Consider the following 24,853-nt stretch of genomic DNA (forward strand, 5'->3'; position numbering starts at 1 on the left):
TCCAACATCCCTCCAATTGTGATCCTCCACTCTTCCCACTCTTCCCACTCTTCCACACTGCCCTCTGCCAGTAATACAGGAATTCCTCACTTCTAAACTGGCCTCACCTTCCTTTCTTCCTATGGAACACACAGTTATCTGTAACCTGAAAACCAATCCATCCCTTATTATCCTTCTCACAGACAAAGGCTCCACACAATGATCATGAATCACAGTGAGTATGTGGCTAAGGGTCTCCACCAACTTTCCGACACCTCTGCATACAAACCTTACAGCCACGATCCTATCCCAGAAGCGGAACACAATCCCCAGCAGAAAACCTTAAGTTCATCCCAAAACCTGACACCTGAATCCACCTCCCCCCTCACATCAGCAGCCCCCTGAATGGCTACCTTTTACCTATTCCCGGTACTCCATAAACCCAACACCACAGGTCTCCCTAATGGTCATCCCAATGTGGATGGGTACAGTGTTCCTACAGAAACGAACTTCTGCCTTTGTTGACCGACACCTCCAAACCCTGCTCATAACCTCCCATCCCACATTGAAAAAAACATTCACCTCCTTCACCGCCATTCCTCAGTTCTTCTCCTGCTTTCTTCGGATTCCTTGTTGACCACTGTGGATGTGATATCCTTATATCATCCCCCACATCCACGGTCTTACAGCCATGGAATACTACTTTTCTCAAGGTCTTCCTAATACTAAACCCACCACCTCTCTGCTAATCCTAGCCAACCATATCCTGACCCACAATTATTTCACTTTTGAAGGCCACACCAGTAAACAAATTTATGGTACTGGCATGGGTACTTGTATCATACTATGAAAACTTATTTCTAGGTCATATGGAGCAATCCTTCCTTATCTAGTCAACACCTAAAATCCCTTGTCTGGTTCTGATTATTTGATGACATTTTTATAATCTGGACTTAATGTAGAGTAACCTTTTCTGTTTCTTCCATAACTTCAACACCTACTCCCAACAAACAACATAGAAAAGCTCAATGAGCCACCTTTGTAGACATACTTTTCCACCTCTCAGGTGGCTCCATAAATACACCTGTTGATTTCCATTGTGTGAACCACCAACAGTACCCCCACTTTGACAGCTGTCACCTGCTCCATAACAAAAAATATCTTCCTTAGACACTCGCTACCTGTGGAGACCACACTTGCAGTAGAAAGCAGTAGGTTTTGAAATATACTGATAACCTTACCTGAACCTTTGCTGAGAGATAATATCTCCTCCAGCTCATCCATAGACAAATCTCCTGAGCCACCAGCTCCTCTGACACCAGCCAACTTGTTAACCAGTCACCAGCCAGCACTCCTCTGATCACCCAGTAACACCAACGCCCTGAAAAGCTCAACCACATCCTGCATGAGGGCACTGACTACCTCTCAAATGCCCTGACTGAAGGATACCATATCCTAAATCCATCCCACATCCTCCAAAGTAGTGTTCCACCATCCATCCAACATATAGAATATCCCTGTACATCTCTTCTCCAGTCCTCTTCTGGTTCTGAATCTCATAAGTTATTCCCTCGTAGTTGACCCAGTTGCAAGACTTGTCCCTGCATCCACCCATGACCTCCCACCCCATCCAGTCACAGGTTGTTACAGGTTGTTCCTAACCTATAAAAGGCAGGGCCACGTTTAAAAGAACCAAAGTTATATATATATCAACTATACCACAATTATTGTGCAGCATTCCGTGGAGACATTTGAATACTCCCTACCAGTCCTAGTTTCTCTGAACTACACAGGTGGGGATTATCTCTCCAGCATATCCTGTACACTTGCAATCTTCCTTGCATAAACTCTGCTAACCTGTTTCCCATTGCCTCTTCTTAGATGTTTCCTTCTCTCTTCTGTCCCCAACATTCCTTCCACATCCAGATCATTTACTGCCTTCTCCTATCATGCTTCCTTCCCCCTCTCCCACAAACGGGCATATTCTCTCTCTCTCTCTCTCTCTCTCTCTCTCTCTCTCTCTCTCTCTCTGTGTGTGTGTGTGTGTGTGTGTGTGTGTGTGTGTGTGTGTGTGTGTGTACTTTTGCTCAAGAAAGAGCAAGAGCTCGACAGTTAGTGTAAATACTGTTTTCTGTTGAGTGTTTCTGTGTGTCACACGTCATTCAGCTATAGTAAGTGGTTGTCTTTACTGTATTTTACGGGTCTAATTAATTAACACTTAAATTGGCTTATAAATTATAACTAAAATTGCATTAGCATAAGCCAGTGTAAATAATTATTTATGCAGTGATATAAATACATTTCACTGTAGATTATATATTCAAGGCAGAGTAAGAGTTGTTATACCATACTGCTTTTAGTACCAAATAATATTCTGTACATATTCAGCAATTGTTGTACCATATTGCTGGTAGTAGATAATGATCTGTATGTATTCAGCAACAACCATTTTAGACTATTAATAGCACTTGCCACCCAGCAGACTGATATTGGTTAAGACTAGATAAAAGCCTCCCTGATAGCACTCGTCAGATCTGAGCACACGAACTTTGTAGCAACAAATTAATATTTTTGTCTTAACTATAACAATTGCAGTATGTTAGGTTTCAAATAATCATCCATCAATGTGCTCTTTACTGAATACACTGTAGTATCTCTGACAGTGACATACCCCCCCCCCCCCCCCTTTGCAATTTTTGTTGACAGAATACTAAAGAGTGCAGTAGCATCCAGTCAATTCTGCTGTCAAAACCACAATCTTAGAGAGAGGTACATCTGAAGACGGACATCCCCAAAAACACACACATTATGATACCTAATATACTCTCAGAGATGTTTGTCAAATCTTCTGGCAACCACAGTCACCAGATGTCCTGCATTTACCATAATTGGCACATGGTAAGAAGGTATTGACTGTTATTGGTAATATCTCTTGATCTATCGCAATAACACATGGTAGTAACAGGATTTAATATCACCCAAAAAGTGCACTGCTTTGAAACAAACTATGTGCCAGATCATCATACAAACTTTCACAGCTACTGCCGACTGAGCTATCTAGGCACAATTCACAATCCACCATACAACCTCTATTTTAACACAAACTCTTTCCAAATTTCAAAACTCCACGAAAGCTCTTCGGTACACATTGTTAAACTAGCTCTTCCAGAAAAAAGTAAAACAATAGAAAATCCAGGATGGAATCTAATAATATAATGAAAAGGAAAGTTGCCACTCGTCATATAGTGGAGATGCTGAGTTGCGGATACAAACAACAAAAGGACTGTCACAAATAAAGCTTTCAGCCCATAAGCCCTTCATCAAAAATACACACACACACACACACACACACACACACACACACTAAGCAAATGCAACTCTCACATGCATTACTGCAGTCTTAGGCAACTGTAGCCACACTGAGAGCATAGGTGAGGTTTGTGACCAGACTAGAGTAGGTAGCGTTCCAGCCAGTCACAAACATCACCTATCCTGTCAAAGGCAGGGTTACTTGTGAAACCAGTCATGTGATCTACAAGCTAAGCTGCAACCGCTATGATGCATTCAATGTGGTCATGACAACCAACAAGCTGTCTATCTGCATGAATGGCCACCAACAAACTGTGGCCAAGAAACAAGTGGTCCACCTGGTTACTGAGGATGCTGCCAAATATGACATCCTTCATGTCAATGACTGCTTCACAACCTGTGCCACATGGATCCTTCCAACCAACACCAGCTTTTCTGAATTGCGCAACTGAGAACTTTCCCTGCAATATATACTACATTCCCGTAACCCTCCTTGCCTCAACCTTCATTAGTCATTGTCCCATTGTCCTCACCCATCTAGCCACCCTGTTCCCACACCAGCTCTATACAGCCCTCATTCCACCATCACACCCAATCTTTTTACTTCTCTTCATTTCCACCCCACCCCACCCCCACCCACCTCTCCCCTTGCCTTCCGTCTAACCCAGCTGCATACAGTGCCTTATCCTCTCTCCACCTCTTCCCTGCGCACTCCCCAGCAGCACTGCACTGTCCGCCACCCCTACCCTACTACCACTCCCCATCCACACCCCAGCCTCTGCCTTACCCCCAACCGGTCACCACTCCCATCACGGACTGATGCTGCTGCTCGCAGTGTGGCTACAGTTGCCTGAGAATGCAGTCGTGCATGTGTGAGTTGCGTTTGTGTGCACAAGAGAGAGAGAGAGAGAGAGAGAGAGAGAGAGAGAGAGAGAGAGAGAGAGAGAGAGAGAGAGAGAGTTTGTGTGTCATCATTTTTGATGAAGACTTTATGGGCCGAATGCTGTATTTGTTGTGCCTATCTGCGACTATGCATGGAGAAATGGCTTAGCCATAACGTGGAGATTACTTCCAGAACGAATCTTTCACTCTGCAGTAGTTTGTGTGCCCTTTTGAAAATACCACACAGGTCAAAATGGCTAGCAAGATGCAGCCTCTAGGCAAGAACTTTGCCTTTCATGGGCAATGCTCTTACTGATTGAGCTAGTCAGTAATGACTACAGACCTGTCCTCCAGTTTCAATTCTACCAGTATCTCCCCATTTCGAGTAGTGAGATGTGCATGCGTAATTTGGTTGGTAAAAAAATTGCCAATGAAAGACAAGATTCTGGGTTTTAGATCAAGTAAGGCGTCCAGTTTTAATATGGAAATAAATGTCACATTTACGATCACTGTCATGCCTGACACTATGACTGTTGTGCCATTGTTTCACTAGTGTATCTAAACAATTCTTATTAATGATGATGTAAATAAAATAGAAAGAAACTTCCACATGGGAAAAATATATTAAAAACAAAGATTCCAAGACTTACCAAGCGGGAAAGCGCCGGTAGATAGGCACAATGAATAAAACACACAAACACACACATAGAATTTCGAGCTTTCGCAACCGGCGGCTGCTTCGTCAGGAAAGAGGGAAGGAAAAAGAAAGATGAAAGGATGTGGGTTTTAAGGGAGAGGGTAAGGAGCCATTCCAATCCCGGTAGCAGAAAGACTTACCTTAGGGGGAAAAAAGGATAGGTATATACTCGCGCATGCGCGCGCACACACACACACACACACACACACACACACACACACACACACACACACACATATCCATACATACACAGACCACATACTGTGTGTGTGTGTGTGTGTGTGTGTGTGTGTGTGTGTGTGTGTGTGTGTGGGCGCGCGCGCGCGCGCGCGCGTATATTCCTATCCTTTTTTCCCCCTAAGGTAAGTCTTTCTGCTCCTGGGATTGGAATGACTCCTTACCCTCTCCCTTAAAACCCACATCCTTTCATCTTTCCTTTTCCTTCCGTCTTTCCTGACGAAGCAGCCGCCGGTTGCGAAAGCTCGAAATTCTGTGTGTGTGTTTGTGTGTTTTATTCATTGTACCTATCTACCGGCGCTTTCCCGCTTGGTAAGTCTTGGAATCTTTGTTTTTCATATAAACAATTCTTACATTTATTTTTGTGAAATTTCTTATGAATAACCCACTACTGCTGGACAACAGCAGTAAGTCATCAAGGTATGGTACCAGAAGGAAAAATAATTTTCAATTTCTACCAAACCAATTTTGGTAGACAAAATGCTGAAGTACACAGCAACAGAACTCTTTCACATGGAAATATCATGGCTGATACTTTAAATACATATGCATGCTGTTTAAAGTTCTTTCTTTTTGATTACCACTTCCTTTCTTGGCTAATTTCTTGAACAAAAAATTTGTAAATGGTATGCACAAAGTAGTGTATCACATTTAATTAAATGTGTGGAACTATTGTACCACTGAAACTACTTCATTATGTTTACGGTGGATATGACTCTCCCCCATATGTAACCAAAAATCACAGCTTGCTAATAAACACGCTCTCAATCACTGGAGGAGAATTTAGTCATCCACCAATTGACTGGGATAGTTACAGGTTTGTGCTCAGTGTGAAAAGACACCTGCAACTGCTGGGCAATAAAATTGCAACAGTAGAAAGGATACCAAATAGGGAAATTTTACTTTTTTGCTTTTACACAGTAGTGTGAAGAATACATGACCAAATATGTAGGTTATCTGAGAGTACACAGGGTGTACAAGTAGCCGAACTGTTAGTGTCATTGCCTTTAGTTTCAAAGGACCTGGGTTCGATTACCAATACCATTTCAGAATTATGTTTTAGTGTAATGCCACCACTATTTTTTGGCACAACTGAGAAAAATAATGGTACAGCTGTAACTAATGCAAGAGGCCACAGATGCAGTTATATCAGGGGCTACCTGCTTTTATGATAAGTACTGGCTCCAAGGCATTGAGATGATTACCACATGCTGGAACCAAGCAGGGGCCCACAGGCGTATTAGAATTGACATTGCAGAAAGGCAAAGCCTCTGTGTCATGAGTGATCAGGTTGTTTCATATCCGAGCCATGGTTCTATTGTGATAGAAACCGATGCTGTAGCAAAATAAGGTGAGCCATGACCATATAAATACTTTTGGTTTGGTTTCATTTTAGGGCACAAGCACCAATGTCATAATCTTAGAACATTAATATGAAAAAGATGTTAACATATTAAGTGCATTCAATGGAAGGAAAGAGAGGTAAAAACAAGGACTTCCTCTTGGAGCAAGGTCCACAAAATACACTGTAGACACAGCGGAAATCTCAAACCAAAGATTAGATGTTCTACGCCATATTGCTACAATGGATAAGAAGGAGTACACAGTCAACTGCCCGCGCTTCAGTTGATAAAACAGTTGATGGCATTCAGTCAGGAAATACCACATTGTCAAAGGTTGACGACAATGAGCACAAAGTGGCGAGGGACCACCACTTAACAAATGGCGATGGCCAAAAAGTCAGTGCCCAATAAGCAACCTAGCTAAAATGAACTCCTCATGGTGAGAGGTCCGAGATGTGGTCAGCCAAGCCACTGGGAAAGGTTTAATTCACTGGAGCTTGTTCCCTTGAAGAGGAGACCAGTGCTGATGCCAAAGAGGCACCACCTGCCGACAGATGACAACATGGAAATCATCTTGTGGAATGGAAGAGACAGAAAGCTGAGACAGGACGACTGCAGCCTTGACAGCAGTGCCAGCAGCCTTATTTCTCATCAGACTGATGTCACACAAAGATGCTGTTGCTAAGTTGCATGCGATGGTCGAGAAATTTACAGCAAATAGATCAACCCCAGAGTGGTGTACTTGGGAAGCGATTGAAGTCCAATACGAAAGTGGGCTGCTGTACAAAGGCAAATCGGTGAAGGATTCAGACCCATCAGGAATGTGCAAGATAGTGTGACGTTACGCTGCCGGGGAAGTTGTCAGTCCCCTGGTGGGTTATAGACACTTGTCATTTTTAGTCAAAGGTATTGCAATCTGCCACACACCAGCCCCATGGGGCACAATCATCTAGGGCTCTATGGGCCTACACAGATCGACAAGTCACCACCTCCTGACTCTGCATCAGACAGCTGTGGCTCGTATCAAATCCAATGCTGCAAATTTAACAGCCTATAACCAGCAGATCACTTCAGGACCTACTTCAGCTGCTGCCAGCCCCCTACATGGGTTGTCAACTGTTCGAGCCCGAGGCCACGAACCACCCACCAATGAACACCACTGGTCGTGTGGGAAAACCCCTTGCTGCCTGCTTCTACTAATGTAGACAGGCACTGACACTGCTGTGAGCCTTCTCATCCACACTGGACTCGCAGTGTGGTTTTGGCACGCCTTGTCCAATGCAGCTGGACATCCTTTTACTCTCCAGTGTGGGCAAACTTCTTGCCGCTGCTGTGGTCAGTGCTCTTCTGAGGGTTGCTGGCATAATCACTCTACCACCCTTGCGATGCTGCTGACAGTAGCACCTCATCACACACTGCCTATAGCTCACATCCTGGGAAAGCTGACTTCTGTGAGCACCAACATGACTGCTGTAGTTTATTGAGTAATAAATAAAAGTTCTAAAATGATGCCTACAAGGCATCCATACACTGCTCCATTGTTAACTTACTTAGTGTGTTGTTCTACTGGCTTTCTGATGCTAACAACTTAGTTCCACCACCCCTTGTAGTGGGAATCCATCTCCAGCCCTAACATGAGTTAGGAGGGTCTAGAATGGGGTCCACTCAACCTCAAGAGGCCAAATGAGGACCTGTTCGAATAAAGGAGCAACAGCATCAGCAGGATTCCTCTACTGGCAATAAAGGCCACAGGGACCGACGACATGCTGTTCACACGTGTCCCACAGCTGTAGACTGCTCATTGTACTGCCTTTAGGTATCAGTTGACATGTCAGTGCAGGCCTTAGACCTAATCCTTGAGTAATGTTTACCTTTTTACAAGGTGTAAAATTTAGTACACAGAGCTGCAACAGCCACATCTGACAGTGACAAGGGGTCTAACCTGGTTGATCATTGAGTCAAACCCAACTCACATTCTGTGCTGTTTTGACTCTATGCCAATAATGCATAAATCATAGTTGCAGGTGAGTGGTGGTATGCCAATCTCTTCGCAAGCGACGACCAGATGTTTTCGACAGTTGGAGATCTGCCCAACAGTCCAGCAACCTCTGTATCAAGGTGTTGTCAGAACAGTACTGGCAAGTTGCAGTCTTGCATTACCTTGTTGAAAGATAATGTCATGGAGGTCTTGATGATTATGCAGAGAAATTTAATGGTTGCTGTCGAAATTACTGGCTATGCAAACTAGAGGTGATCCTGTTGAGTACCCAAGGGTATTTATATCACTATACAAGATGCTGAACCTGTATTACTATGACAAATGCAATCTGGCAATGTTTTTTTTTTTTTTTTTTTTTTTTTATCTACAGTTCCTACACACAGGGATGTGTCCTCAAGATGCTATATACAGAACCGAGACTCATTCGATAAAATGATGTGATGCCACTAATGTATCCAGTCTTATCCTTGGGTGCACTTCTGTCACCACCCCTCTCTCTGTGTTATGTCAAGGGAAGCTGAAACAATGGTCACCATGCTGACTACCCATGATGCTGCAAACTAGCTATTTCCTGACTCAGGTTGCATGCCTTGCATGTATGATCCTCAAAAATACAATATGTCTGCTTTCAAGTGTAATAGTCATGAAGAGCTAGTAAGACCCCGCACGCCAATGAGTACAGTTCACCTGAACACACTGTGTCCATACACAAACAAGTAACAAGACTTTAACAAACACTTGTAGCAGTGAAATGGAATGTCAAACCACAGTCTTGATGGACCAAGAACTCCAACGTGCGATTCCAAAAGTGTCTTCCCTTACATCTTCTCAGAAACAACAATCACTCAAAAGTTATATCTGAATGAGAAACATACTGTATAATCATAATTATACACAGAAAACAGATGGTGTAACTCCTATCCGTTCCATGCAGCTGCACTGAAATGGTGAAATCGTTTGCTGTCCACAAACGTAGTACACTTCATGCCAATTTGATGTTTGTTGCTTGCCACTTCCACAGTGTTGCAGTTTTAATGGCCAGTAATGTACTTGAACAGATAGTTCAGAAGTCCACTCATGAAGAAAATAGGTCTAATGGCAACAAAAAGACATGACCTTTTTGAGGCTGTGAACATTGAAACTGGTATCAGTGAGCACAAGGCAGGTTGCACCAACAATGATTATCAAGCTATGAATGGACAACTAAAACAAAATACAAAGATTTACACGTTCAGTAAAGTAGATTTAGCAACAGTAAGAAGAGTAGCTGGTCAGATATATACCTGGTAGAACAGTTCATGAGGACAAGGGCTAGCCATAATACACAGTCTCTGTAAAGAATGTCTCAAAGAAACAGTAACTATCGCACAATAGGTGTAAAACTATGCATAGGATACAGGTAGAGTGTGCTAAATGAAATAAATGGCACAGAGTGAAGTCATCAACAACTGCTATAGCAGAATCTTATCAAAACATTTCTCACAAAAACCAAAGTAATTTTAGTTACAGGTTAAGGCTGTTGTTAGTGACACCAAACTTACTAAGATGCTCAAGGACAACACATGAACCAAAACTGAGGGAAGCAAACCAAACCATAAATGCTGAAGTAAGATCTATGAGGAATTCTCCAGTTTAATTCTTGGACCACAGGAAAGAAGAATGATACATTTATTACTGTCAAACTTTTTACCACTGTATTCGTCTTCTGAGAGGAAACATTGAGAAAAAACTGAAATCCCTAAAACTGAATGGTGGAATCACTGTCATAGCCTATAAAAAAATATGCAGATGAGTTAGAACCTTAATTAACTATAATATACTACACTTCTCTCAAACAAATAACCGTGTGCTTGTGCTTGGAGGACAGCACAGATCACATCTATCTGCAAGAAGGGTAGTAGAAATGATCAACGAAACAACTGTCTATTGTCATGAGACCCACTGACCATAGATTTTCAAAACACATTCTGAGCTAAACCATAATGATGTATCACAAACTCCATGCCAATCAGCATACTGTAAACATCAGTCACGCAAAACCCAGCTCACACTTTTCTCATAAGACACCCGGAAAGTCACGGATACTGGCAATTCAGTGAGTGCAGTATTTTTTTATTTCTGAAAAGCGTTTGCCTGAGTACCAAAAAAAAATTGTGACTGGACTGAGACTGTCTCAGTAGGTAGTGTGCAGCATATAAGTTCAGATAGAAAGTAATAGACACATGCACAAGAAACTTCAGGTGTTTCACGAGGAAATGTGTTGGGACCCTTGCTGTTCATGTAGTATATTAATGACCTGGCAGACAACTTTAGTAGTAATCTCGGCCTTTAAGTGGATGATGCAGTTATCTGTAATGAAGTACTATTTGAAAAAAGTTGTACTAATATCCAGGCAGATCTTGATGAGATTTCAAAGTGGTGGAAAACTTGGCAACATGTTTTAACTGTTCAGAAATGTAAAATTGTGCACTTCAGAAAATTAAAAAAAAAAAAAGGAGTACAAATACCTGGGTAGAACAATTTGTTACGAATGCGAAATGGAATGATCACATAGGTGCAGTCAAAGGTAAAGCAGTGACAGACATCAGTTTATTGACAAGAACTGAGTAAACTCACCCAGCCTACAGAGAAGCTTGCTTACAAAACATTCATGTGACCCATTCTAAAATATACCTCACATTTGTCTAGGAACAACAGCAAATAGGACTGACAGGTTATACTGGATGTATGCAGAGAAGGGAATCATGAATGGTGACCAGTTTTCGTGGCCCACCACACAGAGAAATGCTGAGAAATTCTTAGTGGTGAACAACTGAAGATAGAAAACAACTAACACATGAAAGTCTGCTTACAAAGTGTCACGAACTGCATTAATTGAGTAATCTAGGAATATACTACAGCCTAGTGTCATGAACAGTATTCACTGAGTAATCTGAGAATATACTACAGCCTCCTACATACTGCTGCTATATGGACCTCAAAGACAAGGTCAGAATGAATTACTGAAGCATTTAAGCATTCTTCCTGCAATCCATCATGAATGGAATGGGAAAGAATGCTAATATGTGGTTAAATCCATGTACTTTACAATGGTCTGCAGAAGATTAATGTAGATGATCTCAAAATGTTAGTACATCAACTGCAAATTGTCAGTAACCATAAATAACACCATCTGCCTAAATGTAAATAATCCTCCCACCCCCTCCCGAACCAAATAGTGTTGTTTACATAAAAGGAGTTAACATTTCCAAATACATGTCAGAATGTAAGTAGGAGTGTACAGGGTGAAATCAAACAATGGGAAAACCAGGATGGAGTAACGACTGTAAAGGTGAGTCACATACGACAGAATATCCTTTTATTTACTGAATATTTTAATATAATGAAACAAGCTTTCCATGAGTAAAGGAGCATCTGATTTTGTTATATGGTTAAAGCTGTCAACTTGTACATCAACAAAGATATTGAGGAAGCATTTTTTTTTTTTATTGGATGATGTAATTTTTTTAATGTTCAAAAAATTTTTTTAAAATAAAATTATAATAATATAGCACTTATTAATGTTGGCTCTGAATCTTTTGGTAAAAGTATCTGAGAAATCAACAAAACACTGAGAGGCAAGGTGGACAGAGTCCAGTGTAAACACAGACCAATGAGGCTCTCTTGCCATTTTCCATTGGTATATGCTGCAAGAAGACAGACCAAAGCTATGGACATATTTCCACCTGGCCTTATTTTATACAAAACGGAAACAAGGTCAGATAAAATTTCAGCAATCAGAACACATTAGGGATACAGTTCAGTATATGCTGTACATAACTCTCCCACAAGCCGCTCTGAATTTTAGTTTGTTTCTAAAATACTTTCAAGGCATATTTTAATATCAATGTCAACAAGTGTTACATCACTATATTCTTATTTTTAATATCATTCAAAAGTTCACAGAAGATGAGAACAGTAATATAACGCCAGTAATGTTGATGCTGAAATATTTTGTGATGTAATCTGAAAAATATGCTAAAACTGAGAGCAACCCGATATCTCTGTCTTGGTGCAAACACATCCAAGTGTGATTTCTTTAACAGGCCATGCCATTAAACAAAATTACATTCATATCTGAGGTGATCCTACAGTTCAACAATTGACAACATTAATCATGTAACAAAACTGTATGCCTCTCTGTGTACTATGATTCACCTACAACAGTGTTTCGATATATTAAGCCATTCAGGAATTAAAAGGACTGTAACTTCTTGTAGGGCCCAGCCTGGGTGTAAACTACAGATGATAATAATAATACATTACAATACTCAAACTCAGATGGATTTGTCTAGAAAAACAGAGGTATTTTTAAAAGTTCATAAAGTTTTTTATTTTCAACTGTGGAACACATTCTGACTTATAAGTTGCATTTAGCAGGCCATTTACAATGTAGCATCTAAGGGTGAATGATTCCTATCCTATTTTTGCCACAGGAAACAGAAGAGCAGGATTTACTTACCAACTACTGATGTGGGCAAAAAAGAACAGCCTAAACACTAATTTTAAACACAAGCATAGGGACACTCTGGTCTTTGGAACTTTAATTATAGGCCTTCATTGGGAGGGAGCACATGATTTCTTATCTTTCTCCTTCTCCTGAGATAGTAATTGCTCCAAAATTCTCATAGCTGCAGATTCATATTTTTTGTCTATATGTATATATGGTTTTTTATCTGTTGCCAATGGTCAGATTTTCTTATTTCACTTTGGCAAGTACATGCCCCTTTTTGTTTCAAGTAGTTTCAATTTCCACTTAAAATTGATATAATATTAGTTGATCTCTACATCAACATGACTTTTTAGTCTGCAAATTTTAATCATAATTTATTTTATCATGATGAACTTTCAACCACTTTGCTTACCAATCACTACAACATTTTGTTTCTGTCTGCAGATGGTATATAGTCATAGATCATTTACTCCTATATAAAGTAAATGAATATACAGCATACCCTCTCCATAGAAAACGTGTCAAATTCTGAAGATCAAAACTTGTATGCTAATGAAGATTTCTATAAGTATTCATTGTATGCTTTCAGAAAAAAGTTAAAAGGTAACAGGTTTCAGCTGTTCCAGCATTTTTTTTTTAAACCATGCATAATCCTGAAATGACTGTTAGTTCAGGATATTATTTCTGCATTATCAATCAGAAAATTTATTTCAGTCTTATTACAATTTTTTCATGTAATGAAATTTTCAACTGTGGCAACATTAAACTGAACTGATAATTCGAGTTGAATACTACACAGTCTACCCCACTTTTACAACAATAATACTAATGTTCAATAAATTTTATAACACATGAGTAAAAAGGTTATGTCTTGTCAAATACGCCTTAGAGCAAATGTGTTATCATCTTAATCCAATCATTTTGGTTGATGTTAAAATGATTATGTAGAAATACACTTTGATCACTGAATACTCAAAATTAAGATCAAGTAAAATATATAAATGAATAAATTTAAATCAAAGGTGACAAAAACAAACATCTAGCATCTTTTCTATAAATAATAACTCTAACAAAAATGTCCATTCAGTATACCACAAATGATATTTTGTTGCAAAATGTCAGAATTAAACAGAAAAATGATAATTAACTTCAAAAGTACAATCCCATGATTTTTAAAACATGCGCACAAGAACTCTAGGCGAATGAAATACTTTCAAATCCAAAAAATTGAAGTTAACTACTGCGTGATGTATGACAACCATGTATTCTTCAATATGTGAAGACACGTTACTGGGGTACCAGCTTCTTAATCATATACGATGACAGTGACACTGAATTTTGGATAAAGTTACCTAGTAAAAAAATAAAATAAATAAATAAATAAATATATATGTCCAGAGACTCTTCAAATTGAGCAAAGTAAACAGTTCACATACTCCAGTCACAAAACACAGTTATGTATTTCTCTTATATGCCTCTTGAGGTTGCCTTTCTTTGTAATAGTTTGGGGGCAGTAAGGGCACTGGAAATGAGGTTTCTGAACACATTCCAGAGCCAAATGTTCTACAAAAATACGCATGTGACAAAATGTTTTGTTGCACTTAGGGCAAGCAAACTGACCTACTGCACTCTCACTATGATAAGTTACTTTAAATAGTGGCGGCTGCTCTGGTTTTGTGACTGCAGTACTGCTGTTCAGGAACAACTCGTCATTTGTAATTTGGTTTGGTAAAAATAATTTCACCGCTTCTCTTTTATCAGTTGCTTCTATAGATGGCTTCAAATTTATCTTTGTTTGTGAAGTAGTCCAATCTAAAACAGGCCCCACACTGAAAGTACCTATAAAAATGAGAAAAAATCATATGAAATATAATGGATTCACTATTGCATGAAAAATGTGTTTTCAAAAAAGAATCAGAAGGTGTTGCACGTTCTCCAATTTCAACATATTCCCACCATTCACGTGTAATAATACAACTGATTCCAAATATGCTAAAACATTCAGAAGTACTTAAGCAATAAAAACTAATACAGCTCACTCAGATTAAAAATTAGGAAAGGGAAACAGTAAACAATGACTTAAAAACCACCCTTGCTCTTTCATATGAAGGGTGAAAAAATAACATAAATGTGTGACAGAAAAGAAGTTCCCTCAAGATTAAGATGCAATGCTCAAATGTTGTTGAAAATTAAAAGAAAACAACACCAGAGGAAGTAATTGTTAAAATAGCCTGTAATCATTATTTTATCACCTTTTTAATTATAGATATCCATTCAGACTGTACATCAGTTATGTGAAAAAAATACAAAGAGGCAGATGGGCTGGCCAGTACTTACCTTGGATCAGTATTGCTGACAGTTACACAAAACCCACAAAAATTGATAAAATCTAGCTTTGGGAAACTTGTCCCTTCAGGGAGGAAAGAAGAGAGACGGAAAAAGAGTATAACCTACCCTAAATTAAGAGTTAGCAAGGGAAAAGTTTTGTTACTGGCAGCTGTACTGCACTAAGGAAGAACTGGCCAGTCAATATGTCTATGTATATTTTTCATATTTCTGGATCAGATTTTCCTTTTAATCAATTACATCATTAATTTTTATGAAAAAGCAAAACGTAATATTCATACCCAAGTTATCTTGTGTTGTCCTAACTGAACATAATCCTCATTAACAACCAGAAAAATTACATATTTAATGTTTTCATTAAAATTCTTTTGGCTCAGTGACTCAATCATGATGCCAAATACCTTAATAGATTCAGATATTATTGCAGGTGGCTTTCATCCAGTTGCTTATGTATATAACTCAACCAGTGCAGTACTGTTTTGTCTCCCTTTCTTGTTTGTAACCTGACAGGAGAATCATGAAACTCATGTTGAGGGTGAAATATAGAAACAGGGGGAAGGGGGTGACTGAGTCACTTTAGTAATTACAGCTTTAATTTGATCTTCAATGCAGATGTCTTACCAATCTTCAATTGCTATGACAATTGGTTATAGTACTGAAAACAGAAAAACTTCACCAGCAAAAAGTGGTCATACTCACCAGCACAAAAGTGTCGGAGGCAGAAGAAAATTTTCGCTACGTATATGACAGTGACAGAACAGTTTATAGCTTATACGGAGAATGTTAGTATATATTAATGGAAAGTGCTGCATGAACACAGGGTGGTCAGAAACAGTCTGAAAAGCTTGTAGGGGTATTGCAGGGTAGGTTGTTCTGAGAAATAACCCTTAAGAAAAAAGTTCAATACATAATGCCACTTCCACTTTAATTAGCATTTAAATTAGCCAAGCAGGCTGTTGCACATGCAAATTTAAGCGGTCCACGAAATACAATGAGTGTCAAGTCACTCTAAGAGCACAGATGATAGTGCATGGGAATGCCCACCCTTTGGTTCACATTCAATTCTTACTACTATTCTATGTCCAATTTTTGTATCAGTCTCTTGTTCGATTCTAGGAAACCAAATAAAGAATGTATTTGGTGACACCGTCTCTGGCAAGCCACTTGAATTTTCGCATGCAATGTCTTGATTAGCTAACTTCAATGCTAGCTAACTAAGAAACAGTGCAACATATTCAATTTTTTTCTTGACAATTATTTCTCAGCACAACTACCTTAAAGCACCCTTACAAGCCTTTCAGACTGTTTCTGACTACCCTGTACATATATATATTTTAGGCTACAGAAAATACTTCTTAAAGGACAAGGTTAAACATATAAGACAAAATGATAATTTCTGTTATTTAGTTGCACATATGTAATCACAAAATCATTAAACTAACTCTAATTTGAATTTACTAGATAATATGGACAAACCAGGTGTATGCTGCTGTTGTAATGTAGCTGTTATTCTATGATTTATCACTTAAGATGTATTAGTTTGTTATGTTAATTCAGATGTGGTGTTTTATAACCACAAGACTTTTGTTGAGCTGCACATCTCCTGCTGTGGTTGGCCAGGGGACTGAGCCTTATAGCCACCATTGTAATGTGTGTCAACTGGATGTTTATCTGAGACATCATGCCTTACTGATGAACAAAAATAAAACTATTCTGTTCTGCAGACAACAAGCAAGAACATTCACTGGAGATGTGATGCTGAAGACTTGGAAGGTGGAATTCCAAAAAGTGGTTTGTATCATCTGAGTCTAAGGTTTCATATGAATACCACTGATAAAATAATGAGAATTTGAAACAAAGACAAGGATGACAAGAACAAGGACACAGATCAATAGTCATCATGCTACAACTGTCATGGCTCTGTGACCATTTTCTAAGATAGGTGGTCATCAAACTAGTTTACCATACCAGTAACAAAATTGGTAATCTGCTGTTCTCTATGGAAATACTGCACCTTCTTGGAGATGAAAGCTGTGAAAGTGGATTAATATACATAAGTGAGACAGAGGGACTTATTAGCATGCCTAATGGTGCAAAAGTATCACAATATTATATTAAAGCACTGACAGAAAAGACAAATTTATTTGCCTTCAAATGTAAGAACAGTGAAATGTTAAATTGCAGTAAACAGCCTTAAACAAAGGGCACATTTCAAATATATGAGTGTGTTATAATGTAAACGCTCAAAAGATATTTCACATAAAAACTTATGTTTTCCAGCATATACTCTTTTTCACACACATAACACACAAGATCAGAATTAAATTTGACAGAGTAATGGCAGGTCTCACACTACTTTACAGAGGTAAGAACTGGACACACTCAGCAAAATATGTCAAGGATCGAAGTAATCCAAGATGAAATTTCCAAGAAATAATTTATGGGCGTCCACAATGGATATCACAAAAAATGACATTTGATACTAAATTAATACCTTACCCTAGATGAGTATATCACGAAGTACACCACACTGATAGAATGAATAATCTGAGATAACTTTATAAAATGGTTCTATACAAGCCTACCAGGAAGACAGATTAGTGATTCCTGTGGAAACAATGGAGAAATCAATAACCAGAATATCACACAAACCAGCACAGGCATTTTGTCTTAGCCTTGCAAAGAAGACAAGGACTTCCTGATAGTTTAAACAGCCTGATGTATACAAGCTTCTCCTATCCTAGCTGCTAACAACAGGCAGCCTACAGGCATACAATGCAAATGCAGTTGTTTCATCAGGCAAAACTTTGTACTTTGCAGCTAAAGAAACATAAAACACTGACTTATCTCAATCACAACCAGTTGCTGCAAACAGTGCTGTTTAGCAGTGTCTATTACCTGATTCACCAGTACTGCCTAATAAAATTAAATGAAAACCAATATCAACAAAGCACTTAAGCTCCTCTGCCTCATGCTCTCATAAACAGGTGAAAATAGGAGTTCCATGATACTTCAATCACAGCAAAGACAAGAAGACGCAACAGTATGTACGTAACGCTGTGGTGCACTGCTTCAGTAACACACAAAATCACCCTGAAAGTGGCTACCTGCAATACTAGCAAAAATAAAGGAGGAAGATGAAATAATACATATAGAATAACATTACTGACACTGTGCTGACTGCAGAAGTCTACAATTATTCTTCATGCTTTTGAGAGAAAAAAGACTATGGAGTAGGAGTAGAATAGAAATACAACAAATGAAAAATAGTAGCCTGTTCAAAGGGCAAAATGTTTATGTTTAATCTTCTTCACAAACAAGTTTCTTTTCATCATTCTTGTGGGTTTGTTTCATTTTAAGATCTGTTTACAGGAAGTTCCCTTTAATATTCCACATCTAAGGCACCAATTCTTGCTTTTCTGTCTCCAAAAATGTAAACTGTCCCCTTCTTTCAACCTAAATGCTGCCTCTCTCCATTAGATCTTAGTTTATTTCCACTTACTGATTTCGTATGGACCAGTCAGTTCTGTTATACGGAAAGTGTCTCTAGCCAAAACAATATCTCCATGCCACACAATGGTGTCATTCATCCACAACTTACATGTCAACTTACAGTCTCTTTTGCATCATCATATTTTTCCTAGGTTCTATATTGCATGTCTATAGGTGAATATAAATCTGTGATTTGTCAGGCTAAGTAAGTTCAAAGCTACTAAAGACACATACACCAAGGATTTTCTTGCAACATTATCCTAAATACATAAAAGTTGAAGAAAGCAATGGAAATTTGCATGTTAAATGTTACTTAATAATAATCCGCAGGAAGTGCATCCACACAAAACAATGTTGTATGTTCATTCAGCGAATAAATCTTCAGGCAAGAATAATTCCTATGAAAAATATTGTTTACCCTGCTTAAAGACCTATACAAAGAAATTACAGCCATAGAATCTCACAGAATTGCATTCGTTCAGGGGTTACTGAGAGGAGGAAAGATTTATGACTTTATAGCACTGGAAATAGAGAAAAGTGGTGGAGTTTCATTACTTGAAATACATAGTTTATTCTTGGTGAACTGCTTTGCATTCAGTATTTCACTTAACACAACTTTTCTTAAGCCAAACATACATACAAAATTGAATGTGGAGTGTTCTTAGATTTCATTACTTAAAAAAATCATATATTTTAACTAAATTGTGATAAATATATGACAGTTATGATTCATACCACTGGATATAAAACTGCAAAATGCAAACCTCAGTTTTTATCATCTCTAATCTCTGAAACTAATGGACGCTTAAAGTAATAAATAATAACAATGACAACTGTGATTTCAAATACTGTTTTCAGGTTATGCTGGGACAGGTTGTAGACAATGGTCAGGAGGAAGTCAAAGAGAGAGAGAGAGAGAGAGAGAGAGGGAGAGAGAGAGAGGGGGAGAGAGAGAGAGAGAGAGCGAGGGGGGGGGGGGGGGAACAGAATTATGTAAGCTAAGGCTTATTTTTATGTCACTTTATTAAACTCTAATGTGTGTGCCATTAATATAAAAGTGGCATGCCCAAAACAAATGTTTTACACATACAATGTAGACTGTTACTACGTATCATTTCCAATACGAATTCCCTTCACTAAAGCAGTCAATATTCTCGCTTCACAACTATCCAATTTACATTCTTATGCTTAATTATTGAAAAAACACTGTGTACATAACTCACTGCACAATGTTTTGTTTATCCACCTCTGACAGGCATTTGACATTTCTGAGAACACTTGGGGATATACATTAACAAATCTCTTTTCATTTCATTAACATCTCAGATGAAATGTTTCCATTATTACAATACTAGCGACAGTTTTACTTATTTTGTGTAGTTCATATCATGAATAACATTATGTATGAAACAAGGAATGAGCAGCAACAACAATAACAACAATAAAATGAGACTAAAATATCCTGCCACTTGAATATAGTTCACTGGAGTGATGGATTTTGAACACAAAAATAATTTACAAGTTTTTGAATCTAAATGACACACAACCTAATAAAAGTCCAGTAAATTTCTATCTGAATCTCGAATATGACACCATAACACTCCATTTTGGAATCTTAGCTTATTTTGTGTGTGCTGTGTGTTATGACTAGGGGCTTAAAGGTTCTCTGTTAGAAAGATAGTATGCATTAGAATTTCAAATAAGCCTCAATTTAATATTTGCCTCTTCAAGCAAAATAAAAACAGCAATGCTTGTAATTTGAATAGCACATTCATTTCTGTTCCACACATTATTTGAGAAGTTATTACCACTGGCAATACTGAAAAAACAAGGCAATGAAACACTACACTTAATCAGCTGTTGAATAAACAAGATGTGCATGAATGTCATACAGTTATCAGTGGTGAGTAAACAGAGGGTACATGTGTTTATTATTTAACTGATTTTTTTAATTTTTCTATCCAGAATATGATTTTTTTTATCCATTCTTGCTACACAATCCACTGTACGCTAATGGAAGAGAGTATTTACTACCATTACTTATCGTACCCCTCCCCCCGTATGTTCCTAGAATTACTACTGGTATGCTTTCACATTTCTCCTAATCTCTCTTAACCTACTATCATAAACTGATGCATAGAAACAGGGGCAAAAATATTGTCACACTGTGAAACTCAAATAGTGGTTCTCCAAATTTACTCAATACTGTTTCCTGATAATAACACTATCTTCGCTGCAACAGTTCCCATTTAACTTCCTTAAGCTTCTCTGTTACTCTCTCCTATGAACCATACCAACTTATTATGATTTTCGTGCTGCACTCAAAACTCCTTCATACTCCACTACTAGGTCTATTTCTAAAGATTCCAAACATGGTTACCCAAACAGGTACACAGCACACTTTTCCAGAATACTCATAACAAATCTAAGCCATCTTTCCTACAACTGCTTTCATATGTCCATACTGTTTAATGTCATTTTATTCCCCTTCTCAACATATGAGAGAGAGAGAGATATCAAAGAAGTTAATTAGTGCAACAAATCTCCCAATTTCATAATTCAGTTGCTGGTTTACCATATAATCAGTTTACAACACCTTTCAAACATAAATATTTTAAGCTAAGATTTGTCTTGCGTATGTTACATCAGATATTCAGCTGGCTGCACTCTAAATACACACATTTTCCACAGCACCCAACCATTTCACCTAATCTATTCTGTGTATTGCTAGATGTCTTTGTAGATTGCTTTTATGTTTCGTCTGATAGCTACAATTAGGACAATGGAACTGTGGATCTTTCCCACATTCTAACTTCAAATGTCGCAACAATGTACCTCTGGAGCAATAGCCTTTCAGGCAATTAGGGCATTTAAATTTCTTTCGTTCCTCACTATTAATACTGACCACTGACACAATTTCACCAAATTTTTGTGGGCTGGGGGGACACGTCCAGCCTTCATAGTAGGAACTCCATAATCTTTCACTGTCTGAAACAAAACGTATATATCAGTTGCAGTGAAAGGTAATAATGTTCCAGCAGTTTGTGAAATGTGTCATGCTTAAAGACTTATGAAACCCACAAACATGCATAGTAAATACAAGCAACCTTCCACAACAACTGAATACTCATATAAATGTTGTACATAAAAGTATCTATTACTGCAAATACACTAAAATGGAGACATTTAAACTGAAAACCGAACTGCTATTTAACATTAGCACACAACTGAAATACACATCACATACACATAAAGGTACTTAATACAGACAGTCAGTATGCAGGATTAGAATGAAACTTTTGTTCCACAATACAAAGTGCAGTATTAAAAATATTTCCAATGTACTTTACAACTGTTTGCCAGGATGGTACTCAAATCCACAACTTTGTCTTAGCAAATGAAAAGTAAAAGCTGTAATTTCAAGTACCTAACAAGTACACAGTTTTAATCCGCCAGTTAGCATAGTATTGATGAATAACTATGATGACTGTTTTACTATAACAATTACAGCTGCTTTGGCATTTTAATACACAAGAGCTATGTATCCTGATAATGTTCCACCAGTGGAGAAAACAAACACTGAAGAGCAGTAATATCCAGCTGATAGCCACAGTGAGACTTTGACAGTCAGGCATCATTTTGGCAATTTTGTGTTGAATATCACATTGCAAAAGTTTCATGATTAAACTAAATAGCACTTCTTCACCAATTAATTAAAACACACACACACACACACACACACACACACACACACACACACAAACAGAGAGAGAGAGAGAGAGAGAGAGAGAGAGAGAGAGAGAGAACATATGGGGAAAGGTTGCGACACACACTAAATATATTTACATAGTAGTCAATAGTTCAAAAGATTACAGGAAACCCGTTTGGAAAACTGGGATGGAGTAGCTGATTCTATTACAATCCATTTGGTAATAAACAAAAAATGTATTTAGTTCAAATGTTTTGGGTAATTTCGAAGCAGATACCCTCAGCTACATATTTAATATTTTTCACAAAACTTTTACATTAAATGTAAGGAAGGATATTCAAATAGTTGCCTTTAGTGGATGATAATACACTGAGAGACAGGATTTTTTTAACTACTGATAAAATTGACAAAGATTTGTCTACGTAAAATGTTGCTGAATACACAAACACTCCACCACAAAAACTAACAGAAATGCTAGTGATATATGCTGTTCAAAAACATGTAATGAAAAATTTGTGTGTCTATTCATACACATACAAATGTGTATTTAAAGTTTTTAAAATTTTCTACAAGGTAAGGCAAAAGAGGAGAATGAGTGGTTTGCAGAATTAAGCCAAGAAGTTGACATGAATAGGTTTTTTGTGCCATTTATGCACAACAGATGCACTTATTTATGATTAAATATTCTAGGTAACAACATAAAAATGGCATTGGTCAACATGCAGCAGGACATTTTAAACCACATTTCCCTATCTAAACAATGGTACAACAGACAGACGTGCCTAGAGAAAATCGCTAATAAACAAACACAGTACTAATGGCCTAAAAGTCATTGAAAAATTAGTTTGAAATATCCATAAACACATTTACTTTTATTTATGATAGTCTACAAGATAACAAATGCCCATGGAAAAAGAGGACAAAAAGTTTGAAAGAAAGAAAAAGTATTTGTGATGATACTTCAAAACTGTGAAAGAAGCAGCAGATACTGGATAACCAAGTTATTAAACTTGCAACTGAAAAACAAACATAAATGTATATTTCACCCCACTTAAGTCTCAAATTACCTGTACATGTAACTCAAAATAAGAATACATTGATGAATGTTGCCGACTGCTTTTACTAGCTGACAGAAAGCTGTTTAAAAGAGTATACAGTTAAATTGAGAAACGTAAAAAAATGTACATACATACATAAAATTCAGTGGGAGCATCAAGCCAGCATACCAATGTCTCAAGACATTAGTCAGGTCAAAATTGAAAAATTGGACCTTAATTTTTTGAAAGTTCCAATTTTTACATATCATCAATGTTCCAAACACCATGATGTCAAGATAATAGTATTATACTGATGGACAGCTGGACATAATAAAGATATTACAGAAATTCACAAAAAAGAGAGAGTTGAGTAAGGGACTAGTGTTTGCGAACAGATACAAATCTTCCAAGGGAAAGAAGAATTGTAATTTGAGATGCTTACTGCATGTATGCTGCACTTTATTATGAAATATCATTTACAAATACTGCAATTCATGATAACATAAAAATGGTAATAGTTACAATTATAGGTATAACTATATGACTGCAATATGTGCTTGTACAAATAATTATAGGTATAAACATAAGACTGTCATAAATGCTTGCACAAATAAAAGAAATACAATGAAGCACAAACACGAAAAAAAATTTAAATGGGTATAAATGTAGGTATAAATACATGACTGCAATATGTGCTTACACAAATAACAGAAAATATAATGAACCACAGACACACAAAAAAAATAAAAGAGGGTATAAGAACTACGTTTTATCTAAAGAATTATTTTTTGAAGTGGAATCTACATAATCCTCCACATCATCTAATGTATCATTACCTGAAAGTTTTCATTATCAAATCCTTGTAAATAATTTGCCATGAAAGTTACAGCCATCTGGTAACACTTTATGACAGGCTTCCTTTAATCTCAGTCAAAGTGTGTATTCAAGACCAATCATACTCCTTCCTTACACCATTCATGAATGGCTTCCTAGCACAAACGTTTGCAGACTGGAAAAATGATGTAATTTCCCTCAGATGAGTACTAGTTCACTCTTATAATGTCACATGCCATTCTTCCATTGTTGGAAATTTGACGCTCACTAAAAGTACAACAGTTTTAATGTTGGCAAATGTCTAAATTTCACCCCCTTTTTTACGCTCTGACTTTCCAAAGTTGAACTATGCTTTGACGTGGCAGGCACTTTGTATATGGACATATGCACTTAGATTGTTGAGAAAACAAATTAACGATTTTCAGATCTCAGTGCATTTCATGTAAAGGTAAGATAAAGACAAACTCATATGAAAAAAAAGTAAAGCTGTCTGGATG

At 37.8% G+C, this 24,853-nt stretch overlaps 1 protein-coding gene across 9 annotated transcripts in view; it reads right to left on the minus strand.

The window, feature by feature from the left end:
* The window catches only part of LOC126355227 (longitudinals lacking protein, isoforms A/B/D/L), a 718,131-nt gene that overhangs the window by 213,745 nt on the left and 479,533 nt on the right, over positions 1 to 24,853 (minus strand). For 2 of the 9 annotated variants that reach the window (XM_050005496.1, XM_050005494.1), the window contains one exon: positions 19,787 to 21,764. The exons of 3 other annotated variants lie outside the window; for them this stretch is intronic. In XM_050005496.1, coding sequence (XP_049861453.1) covers positions 21,484 to 21,764 — 281 coding nt within the window. In that variant the 3' untranslated portion in view covers positions 19,787 to 21,483. Of the gene's footprint in view, positions 1 to 11,927; positions 14,778 to 19,786; positions 21,765 to 24,853 lie in introns of those variants that run through there. 4 more of the 9 variants (XM_050005506.1, XM_050005504.1, XM_050005503.1 and 1 more) reach the window with 4 other exon arrangements.

Source organism: Schistocerca gregaria, chromosome 3 (genome assembly GCF_023897955.1).
Source record: "Schistocerca gregaria isolate iqSchGreg1 chromosome 3, iqSchGreg1.2, whole genome shotgun sequence".
Classification (NCBI taxonomy): domain Eukaryota; kingdom Metazoa; phylum Arthropoda; class Insecta; order Orthoptera; family Acrididae; genus Schistocerca; species Schistocerca gregaria.